Genomic DNA, 11,517 nt, shown 5'->3' on the forward strand with positions numbered 1-11,517 from the left:
ACAACTTGTCATATGGTGAACTGTGACTGGTGAAGATTAAATGGCAAGTTCACATTTTCACTACTTGCAATTTGTCACACAGCGAGTTGTGACAAAAATTATGAGATTTTTGTGTCCTTTCAATAACTATTATTCTTTGGCTGAAATACAAAACACATCCTTAAAGTTTTACTAGAATTCATTTTAGTCCTTTTTAACTTTATTTTCAATTATTTTTGCCCTCTAAGTGTCCATTTAAGAATAGTTTGTCTAACTTTTTGTTAAAAATATCCTAGAGTATACATGTAAGAAAATTTGAGATTTTAAAAAATTATAAGTAAAAACTAAAAATTGTATTCAATCGAGGCTTCCATTAGACCTCCATTTAATAATAATGTTTTTGGTGATTTTTAAATATTTAATTAATAAACTTATTATTTTAATATGTATTTCTAAATAATAATAATAAATAAATAAATAAACCAAATGAGAGAGAGAGAGAGAGAGAGAGAGAGAGAGAGAGAGAGGCTATTCTCTAGGGTCTAGGCCCAAGGAATTGGAAAATTTTTTTTTTTTTTCCCTATGGCTATGTCTACACAATAGCATACCCTCAGTGGAAGTGTTGGGTTCAAGAGGTTTAAACCCTAACCCAATATGTATGATGTGTCACAAGAGCAATGAGCCAATAGACCACCTTCTCAGGGAGTGCAAAATAGCTCAAAAATTCTGGCAAGAATTGCAAGTCCCTTACTGCCTAAGAGATTCCTTTAAGCTTCCAATTGGAGAGTGGTTTGAACTCAATTGCAAAGCTAGGATGAGCTCCAAATTTATGGGTATTCCGTGGAAGTTACTGTTTTTGATGGGAGTATGGCAGCTATGGTTACATCGGAATAACTTTGTGTTTCGGACAAGCAAGGTGGACCACCTAATATTGAAAAAATGCATCCAAGTCAGTGCAGAATTTTTCTCCATTGGTATGGAGTTCAAATTAAAAAACCCCAAAACCATCATCCTAGTAGGGTGGGAGAAGCCACCGGAAGGGTGGATGAAACTAAATTCAAATGGTTCAGCTTTGGGAAACTCAGGAAGGGTAGGGGGAGGAGGTATAATTCAAAATCATGAAGTAGATTGGATAGGAGGGTATGCTAGAGCTCTTGTAATACCAACAATATTGTTGCAGAACTGTGGGTGCTAAGGGTCCGTGTGGTTGAGAGGATGGAAAAGTGAGAGGATAGAAAATGCAGAAAGAATAGAAAAGTGGGAGGATAGAAAATATTTTAGTTTCCTTATTTGTTTTTGGTTGGGAGAGTGGAAAAGTGGATGAATGGAAAACTTTTTTGTTTTGTTGAAAATAAAGTTTGTATAAATTGACCATTATGTCCCTATTAAATAAAATAAAAGGTAACACATTATACTTTTTTAAAAAAAATTATGTATAGATAGACACTAATTAAAGTATTAAAAAAAGCATAACAAAATGTTTTTCCAAAAAAAAGAAGAGAACAAAAAAAAAAAAAAACCAACCAAAATGAATGAGAAAATAAACATATGAGCACAAAAAAAAGTAAGAAAAAAGAAAAAAGAGAGAAGCTACACATCCAGAAAAAGTCAAAGATAATAAAAAGAAGAAAAGAAAGAAGCTACGTTCAGATAAAAGAAAAGAAGAAAAAATAATAAAAATGAAAACCATCACATCAGTAACAAAGAAAAAAAAATCAACGAAAAAAGAAGAAGAAGTCAACACGCCACTAACAAATGAAGAAAAAATGAAAGGAAAAAATAAAAGCCAATGCATTGGAGACTTGAAGGTGAATTTTAAGGTTATTTTTGGAAGTTCCTTTCATAAGTTTCTTCCTCTTAGTTTTCTCTCTATTTTGGAGAGAAAAATTTTTGGTGGGGTAGAAAGAAAATACTTGAGCCCCACTATTTATTTTCTTTCCTCTCCACCCAATCAAATACACTCTAAAAATGTTTTCCTTCCTATTTTCTCTCTAAAGTTTTTCATCCTCCCTGTTTCACCTCCAAACAAACACACTCTAAGAAATGGGCTGAACTTAGCAAGGGAGCTCAGGTTGAATAACCTTATTATAGAACTTGATGCTTTAAGTGTTGTAATTCTCATGAACAATGACTTTGAAAATTTGTTGATGAAACCCCTTCTAACTAATTGCAAGAACCTATTGAAGGCAATCCCGAATTAGCAGGTAATACACACCTACTGCGAAGTCAACCAGTGTGCAGACACATTGGCCAAGCTAAGAGCTAACTCCTTATCATCTTTTGTTGTCTTTTGGAATCACCCCTATGGTGGAAAGTATTTTGGCTTTTGATAAAGCAAATATGCATTGTAAGAGACTTGTTAATTCCTAGTTAATGCATTAATCTTGGTTTACCCAAAAAAGAAGCTTTTTTTTTTTTTTCTTTTCTTTTTTTGGGATAAAACCAAGGAATTAGAAACAGTTTGACTAATGAAAGTTCAAAACTATTCTCTAGCAAACAAAAGTATATTTCAATTTTCAAACATAAAGACTAAGTCTTATATTAGGTTTACTAAAAAAAAAAAAAGTCTTAAATTAATAATGTATTGCGAAGAAAATGGGTCTATGAAACCTCCGGCAAAGAACTAACTGGAGTCGCCGACAATGTCCAAAAAAATAAGGATTTGGTAGGGTGGGTTTTTATTATTTTAATTAAAGTTTTTTAATTTAAAAATAAATAATTAAATATTAAATTTATAATTAAAATTAAAAACACCAAATAGGACTCGTTTGGGAGGGGACTAAGGCTACTTGTTAATAAGGAGAAAGGTGGTCAGATCACATGAACATCGACTTGAAATTTTTTTTTATTTATTCTTAAAAAAAGTTAAATTTTAAATTAAATAGTTGTTAACCCCAAAAAAATCTTACCACCTTTAAAAAAAAAAAAATTGAACACCCATAATAAATATTTTTGAGTCCATTAAAAATAAAATTTTATCTCTCAAAATTTTGGTTATTAAAGATTGAACAAAATTATGAAAATTTTATGTTCACAAATTTTACAAATAAATCCTAAGTGAAATTGTTATTTCTTTATTAGTGAACAAAAGGTAATTTTCATGGTGAGTATCAAATTAAAGCTAATAAAACTTTCCATTTAGAAATTTGTTGTGAAAGTATTGTGAATATCATACTTCTCAAAAGAGAAATGATATGTCTACAATAATTTTACAACATTTTTTACAACAAATCCTAAGTGGCAAGTTGTTACTGGTTGTTATTGTTAGGGCAAAAAAGTAATCTTAGCGTTAGTTTCAAATTTGAACCAATAATAACTAACCACTTGTGATTTGTTGTAAAAATGTTGTAAAATTATTATAGACGTAGCATCTCTCTTCTCAAAAATCCCCCAAACAATACAAATTAGCCCAAATCAAATGTTTAATTATGTTTTTTTTTTTTTTTTGAGAAAGTAATTGTGATTTTTTAAATTGTGCTTTCAAAAGTCATATCATATATATATATATATATATAAAAGTTGAACAGCTATTTATGTTAAAATTAATTCTATCATGGAAGTTAAAACGAGTAATACTAAATGATTTATAAATTTTCATGATGTAAGGCTGCGTTTGGTTGCCGTAAAATATTTTCCGAAAAATATTTATTTTTCGGAAATACTATTTTCAAGAAAGGAAAATATTTTCAAGTGTTTTGTTGCATTATGAAAATTGTGTGTAGAAAATATTTTCATGTGTTTGGTTCTATTCTGAAAATGCTATTTTCCTACAAATTTTTCACATTTTTTTCAGCTATTTTCTCAGCATCCAAACAACACCACCACAACAACAAAAATCAAAATCACAGAGAAATCAAAATCAGAGAGAGAGAGAGTCGGTTCGTGGGCTTCTGGCGAAGTCGAATGCTCTGGGTCGCCGGCTTTGGGTCGAAGATCGGTGGGTCGTGGGTTGAAGGCTCTGGGCTCTGGGTTCATGGTTCGACAGCTCGTGGCGGTGGGTCGAAGGTTCGCAATGATCGGTGGGTCGACGGCGATGGGCTCTCTCTCTCTCTCTCTCTCTCTCTCTCTCTCTCTCTCTCTCTCTCTCTCTCTCTCTCTCCATGCGCGATCTCACTCTCACTCTCTTTATTTTCCGGAAAATGAATTTGAAGTTAAAATAAAAACAAAAATCAATTTACACCCGGTCACATGGTCAACTGAAATATATTTCCAGAAAATTTATTTTTCATGCGCAACCAAACACCCGAATTTACGAAAAACCATTTCCTAAAACTATTTTCACCCAAAACAAACGGACCCTAAAATAAGTAAATAACATGGTAGTAGTTAACTATCAGGGAAGTCAAATCATAATTTGTCTCTCTTTATTTATTGTTTTTCTAAGACAATTTGTAAACTACATCACTAGACATTTTCTACCTTTTCTGTTCAGGTTTAGACATTTTCCAAATGACTTGTAGCTTAATTAATACCCCTCCCACTTTTGAATTTATACTTTCATAACTCGATGGTCACAATGCCTGATATGTCAACTAGTCAGGTCGAATTGTTTTCTTATTATGTTACAAGGAAACCAATGGTGCAGGCTCAGCAACTAAAAACGAGAAAAGAAAAAGAATGTAAAACCCATGAGCTACCCACTATTTTAACTTGTACTCCCACCCTCAAAGGTAAAATTTGCAAGATAATGTAATTTTGATTTGTACTATTTTGAAACTATTTGGAGATCTAGTATGTTTTTAAACCAACTTGATAACAGCATTTGAGCCAAACGCTCCTACAAATAGCCAGAACAAACTTAAATCTTTGAGGCAACTGAGGGAAATCGAATGATTCTGGAGCACCAGGCCGATAAACTTAACGACTCGGGTTTGATTTTGCATAAACATTGAAATTGAATTGCTCAAAGTCAAATCGTCTCCAGTCTCTATAGCATCAGTTGAAAAATTTTCCAGGCAATATGCAGATAAAAACTAAAAGCTTTGTTAGAAAAACATTAGTAGTCCATAAGGCAATCTAATAAGAGCAGAAAAAATTTAACACTCTGGACATGCATATGACATCACTAGATAAACCGTGCTACCAACAAGTAGACAGCTGCGGGAAGACTTCTCTTTGTCGCTTTCTTCAATCAAACCTGAAGAGGCACGAACAATTTCGCCACCGCAGAATACTCCTGCCAATGGTACCCAGGAAAGTTCTCTATGAATGGAGAGCTAACATCGTTGCGGTGTTTAAAGAATGAGTCACTGCGCCCACAACATGAGAAAATAAATCCTCCAAAAACTTCCTTCTTAATATTAACAGGAACAGCCCTCTTGTGATTACACTTGTTGGAACTTCCATCTTGCTTCAAAGCTTTGAGATTTACAGAGGCATTATTACGATCTGAACGGTAGAATTGGAAGTAATCACCAGTTCTGATGTTAAAACCATCGACATAAAGGCTACTTTCACCTCCCCTGTCAATAGCCAAAAAACTCAAAGACATTACTTAAAAAAAGAAGAATGCAACAAAGAATTAGTTAACTGTAACACTAGCCAAGTGACGGCGAAAGAAACACCAATAACACAATAATTCATTTAAGAATAAATTTCAAATAGTTACCCTCTAACTCGATGAAACGCCAAGGATGTTATCGTCTTTTCCTTTGACCGAATACAGTAATTTCTTTGTTTAGTAACCCCAATGTACAGTGGGTGCAGCTCATAATGATAATCCAACTGTAACATATTTCAGTTTATGAGAAGCAAGCATATAGAAAGAGACTAAATGACATAATACAAGTATACACATCTCATTCATTATAAAAAGTTCTTAAATTTTATAATCTGTGAGTGAGTGCAGGGGCAAGCGGGGCATAGCACCACAAACCACACACGCTTCTACTATCACTGGTATAAATGAATAGTTGAAGAAACCAGAAATATCCATAAGAATGAGCTGATGATCTATCACAAAGAGACTCTAGTAAATCATTTCCTTAAGTATCAGAGTGCATCTAAAGCATCAATATAGTCTCCATGCTCATTTCATGTGCATCTAAGGCATAAACATAGTCTCCATGCTTATTTGAGTACCAAAAAGGAGAAAGAAGAAAAGCAGTTGAAGATTATCATGTTATAATCCTAATGTCCCACATGGATTAAATGTAAGCTTAACAACGTATTTATAATCTCTTGAACACCCTCCCCTTGCAAGCTAATTTTTAAGGGTAAGTTCTATCCACGAGTTCCTAACATTTGGTATCATCTCCTGGTCCCACGATTTCAAGAGAAAAGAATCCATGGGAAGCAACATTATGATTCAACCACAAATTTATTGTTTGAAAATACTAGTGTACCTCATTACTGATATCATCTAACATTGTTTGACCATCAAGAATATCCCCATCTCCTTCCCTTCTAGCAGTAAGCCATGTAGAAGTAGTACGACGAGGTGAATTAGGTCCGTCCAATGTAACAGAAGCTGCCTTGTATTTGGGACCTATTGCCGATACACCATTTGACAATGCAACACGAAATTGAATATCCCCTATACCTTATTTGTATACAGAAAATCCAAGGAAAAAGAGAGAAAGAGAGATATAAGTGATAGAAAATCATAACTTCAAGCAAAAGGAAAGTAAGTACATAGAATACAGACATGTATATAGCATGAAGAATTGAATTAGAGTAATAGAGACGTAAAAACACAGAGAGCATATAATGATGGGACAGAGTTGAGCTTCACAAAGTACCCCTCTCCTGTTAATTGTACATATATTTTTCAATTTATTTCCCATGATTATCCATAAATCTATTAATACATAATAATAAAAAATGTGCATGTCAGAAAATAATGTCTTAATTCATTTTGGACGCATAAGATAACAAATAGTACCACATAAATAAACACAATAATAACTACCACTAGACTTGTGTCTATCCCTTGCGAATACTAGAGCTACAGCATCTTCACAGTAGCCATTTCCACAGAAACCTCTACTGTTATATCGAAAGCGGCCTCTCTCATCACCCACAATCACAGTTTCCTTTGGCATGGCATAATCTGCAATACACAAGTTGTAATCAACTAAAGCCAGTCAAGCATGAGCTTGCCACTAACAGATCATCAAAATTCACTAGTAATAGTATAAACTTCCAAGGACCAAAGGAACCTTCCATTACATAGCCTTTCTCAGAAACCAAACGAAAGATCTAATTTCTTCTCCTCTAAAATAAAGTCTAATAAAAGAAAAAAAAACAAATAAAAGAAATAGAATGGGCAGATCAGTACTCACCCAACACATCAATATGGGGTTTCAAGTCCACAAGCCTTTCCTATAAAATCATCCACATCACATGTTAGTAACACAACCAAGGAGGAACTGTTCTAAAGATATAGAAGGATGAACTTACTCCAAACATTATAATCCCAACTGGGATGTACAACCCGAAACCGAGGCTGTGTATTTCTTAATATCCTTAACAAACTTGTTAGTCATTGCCACTTTGGGTTCCTAATATCCAAATATTTCTTAATGTCAGCTCATAATAAATTTAACACCTCTCCATAAAAATTAATAAATGACAAAAAGTTGCCAATTTTCACTGAAAAATTAATGCAGTATCCTAACATCAAAAAAAAAAAAAAAAAAAAACTCCATAATATCAATATTTCATAACATAAAGAAATTATTATCTTGAACACCCTGCCATATCATCTAAGATGGCTATTTCAGATAAACTCATTATATTAACATAATATCAATATTATAATGACCTTTTACTCAAAAAATATATATAATATTAATATTTCATATTTCCTAACATAAAGCCGTTATTAGAGAAAAGCAGCATTCATGTTTCAGTGCAAAAGTTAGTCACCCAGGGATTTCCTAGAAGTGGGATTGCATCAACTTTTAATCCTGGTACATAGCCAATAGTCAAAACAATGCCATGATTTGTATCTTCGATGTTCGAGCCATATTCATCATCTGAATCACCATCAGTAGTTCCCCAATTTGCCTACATTAACATTCAAGTTGTTAAAAAAAATCAACAGAAGTAAAATCATTATTCTTCTACGACAACTTCCCCCAAAAATGACAATTTACCAATAAAAAGTACCCAAAAAAAAGGAGAGAGAGAGAGAGAGAGAGAGAGAGAGAGAGAGAGGGAGATGAACCTCTCTAAATTCATTGGTAAGCTCATCCCTTCCAATTAGTCCATTGGCAATAGAAATAACGAGCGGAGTTCTCTTAAACCTTCTCACAAGCTGTATTATATGCATTAACAAACATTTAAGTCACAATCTAAATAAGGCTAAACTACACTTTCCATTCCTTATATTTGGTTCATGTTCAATTGTCATCCCTCAAAATGTTTACAAATTGACTGAAATACAACATTAACAAATTATATTTCACCCCATCAATTGTACTACAAAATGTCTACAAATTGACAAGACAATAATTGTGATAACTGTGATTGATGACACATATATAATAAAATAAATTTCTTAACTATGCTTTTGTCTTATGTTTAGAAATTGAAACTCGAGTTTGTAAGACTAATGTAGTAAAATTTGTAGTTTCTCTAACATGAATTCAACCAAAAAAAAAGAAAAAAGACTGATTTCAAGGATAAAAGTGCAACTTTCTAAATTTTGGAAACGAAAATCAAACTTGGGCCAAAAATTATATTTCAGCCTTAAAATAACATTAACAAATTATATACATATACGTATACACACGTGTGTATGCTAAAATATCCTTTTTGGCCCTAAAATATAGCTCACCTTATATTTTCATCATTAAAATTTAAAAAGTTCTTTTACTATCTCTAGAAATATAATAATACTCTCTACTCCTATTAAGTTTTTGCGGACAAAAATAATACCTTGAAGATATTTTAGGAACAAATTTACCTAAATTAATTAAATTTTTTTTTTTAAAATTCTGTTACATATGCTCACAAAAAATGAATGGGATGGAAAAAATGAGGCTTTTTTCACTCCTTAGGCTAATTTCCCAAACACATTAATTATATATCCGATTTTGTCACGTGACCACTTTTGGAATTTAAGTCTCAAATACTCGACTTTCATGCAGAAAATCATGGGTTGATATATATATATATATATATTTTAAAAGTTTCTAGTTGAATTGAGTTTTAGAAACTCGAGATACAAAAGTGGTCACATAACTAATATGTTCGCAAAATTAGCTTTAACGGGAGAAAAAAAAAAAAAAAAAACCCAATGAGTGACATTTTTTTTTTTCGCGAAGAAAATAGAAACTAATTTTAAAAAGAAAGATGAAGATGAATCCATACAGGGCCAAAACATTCAGGCAACTCGAATCCACGGGCAATGTTTGCGATAACGAAATGCGGTCGAATCGGCTCCGAGAGCACTTTATCAAGAACATCTTCCACAGCACCCTATATCAAAATCCACACTTCAGTTTAATGCAATCAATGTACTCAAAAAACCCTAATTTGAAGCAGAGAAATAGGAGAAGGGTAGAGTGGTAAATTTGTTTTTACGTACAAAGGGACAGGGATCGAGAGAGAGAGCGGAAGCGAACTTAGGGCGAGAGAGGACGCGATTGCAGACTCTGTTCCACAGCTTCGAAACGCACGTCGCTGATGCGAACGACAAGGCAGGTAGTCTCGCTAGAATGTTCTGCAGTACGTCGTCGTTTAGCAGAGCGAACAACGACGACGACAACTCTGTTGCCGTACGGTGCGTTTTGATTTTGGATGATGACTCTGCCTCACTCATCGTTGTTGTTAAATGCCTGCGTGCTTTTATATGTAACTCTGTAACATATAATTCCGCGGGAATTATTCCCGCCAAATGATACCAATGGCCAATGTTTGGATTTTACCCAGTTTAAGTATTTGAATCTAAATTTGTATTTCATTTACTTCAGCAACCTTTTTATATATATTTTTTGTTAGTAAAATGAGGTCACATTATTTTTATTATATCACATCATTTCTAATTATTTAGTTTTTTAAAATTATTATTGGACAAACTAAATGGACAAGGCAAGTTTATACAATACTTAATGAAAAATATAGATAGAGAAGTTGCTAATTCAAACGGGATAAAATTTTAGGGGATAAAATTTAAATTTTGAAGTTTTAAGGTATAAAACTCAAATGTGTTAAGGGTGTAGTTTGCAATTTGATCTATATTTATTTTTTTTTTATATATAAATACAATCATTTTACACCTATAAGATTTTGTTTTCTTTATTTGTTTTGATAAACACAATTATTCGAAACCTATAACAACAGATATCTTTTTAATATTGGCAAATGCTAATTTTAGGAATAGGAGAATCAACCTTTTTTTTTTTTTTTTTTCAGAAGCAAGTTACTGAATATTATTAAGGTAGGCTACTAAGGTCAACTTGAACAACAAATGATAGATCTGGTGGTACATTTTCCATCAAAATTTGCATATGATTGAGGGATTTTGAGTTCCTTGCTAGAGAGTGAGCTAACTTATTACCCGAACGGCGTACAAAGAAGTTTTAAAAGCTGAAAAGAAACTACTAAGGTATACAATGTCTTGCACTAAATGTCCATAGGGTGTGAAGTTCCTGCCTTCTGCTAGCAAAGCTCTGTGTAAAATTTCAAAATCCCCTTCAAGTATGAGATGGTCAAAACTCAACTCCATAGCAAGTTCAAGGGCTCTCCGTGCTGCAAGAACCTCAACCTCGATGACTGTCATTGGCAGGGGGATTTTTTGAGACAACAATGCCATAACTTGTCCTTCTTTGTTTCGTATGACAACACCCAGTCCTGCGCTTCCATCTTTGACAAATGTGGCCTCGTCGAAATTGATTTTGTACCAATTATCTTGGGGCGGAGTCCATGCTGTTGATTGCGTTTTCCTCTATTTTGCTGATATTATAGGGCTGGAATGGGACTCAAATTGTCGCTCTTGAGAGTGTTCCAGTATCTTGTCTAGTGGGAGTGTTGGTTTCCCGAGTTGGAGATTGTTTCTCCGATTCCACAAGTTGCATAATACCAAGGAAAAGAGCGTCAGATCTGCTTTACCTGCAAAAATAAAACCAATAAAGTCAGTGAAGCATGTGCTCTGTTTGAGAGAGCTTTGGTTCCACGCTGGTATGGAGTTTCCAAGAGATTGCAAGGCTGGACAGCGGTAGAGTGCGTGCAGAACATCTTCATCTTCTTGTTTGCATATCTCACATCATCCATTAAGCGTGATCTTGCGTCGAAACAGGTTTGCTTTGGTGGGTAGGGAGTTTTTGCATGCTCCCCATATTAGTGTCTTCACTTTGTTTGGAACATCAAGAGCCCAAATTTTGTTCCACAGCGGTGACAAAGCTTGGGTTGATGACTGACCCGGTTGTTGCACTCTAGAGGCTTCCTGTAAAAAACGGTAACTGGACTTGACAGTGTAATTTCTGTCCAGTGTGAATGGCCATATAAGAACATCATCTTGAATGGAACGACACAGGGGAATGTTTTTTATAACTAATGCTTTAAAATCATAAAAAACTGCCTCAACTAAAT

At 33.6% G+C, this 11,517-nt stretch overlaps 1 protein-coding gene across 1 annotated transcript; it reads right to left on the reverse strand.

Annotated features, from left to right (window-relative positions):
- Positions 1-4,849: 4,849 nt before the first annotated feature.
- On the reverse strand, positions 4,850-9,864 carry LOC112006473 (F-box/LRR-repeat protein At5g63520). Its single transcript, XM_024038750.2, is given in 12 exon segments — positions 4,850-5,167; positions 5,170-5,441; positions 5,588-5,703; positions 6,324-6,520; positions 6,890-7,030; positions 7,263-7,302; positions 7,381-7,406; positions 7,409-7,481; positions 7,849-7,989; positions 8,150-8,239; positions 9,298-9,405; positions 9,515-9,864. Coding segments are annotated over 12 exon segments (1,590 nt in total). The 5' UTR covers positions 9,749-9,864; the 3' UTR covers positions 4,850-5,015.
- Between the last annotated feature and the right edge of the window lie 1,653 nt (positions 9,865-11,517).

This window comes from Quercus suber, unplaced genomic scaffold, assembly GCF_002906115.3.
Source record: "Quercus suber isolate HL8 unplaced genomic scaffold, Cork oak 2.0 scaffold_312, whole genome shotgun sequence".
Taxonomy (NCBI): Eukaryota; Viridiplantae; Streptophyta; class Magnoliopsida; order Fagales; family Fagaceae; genus Quercus; species Quercus suber.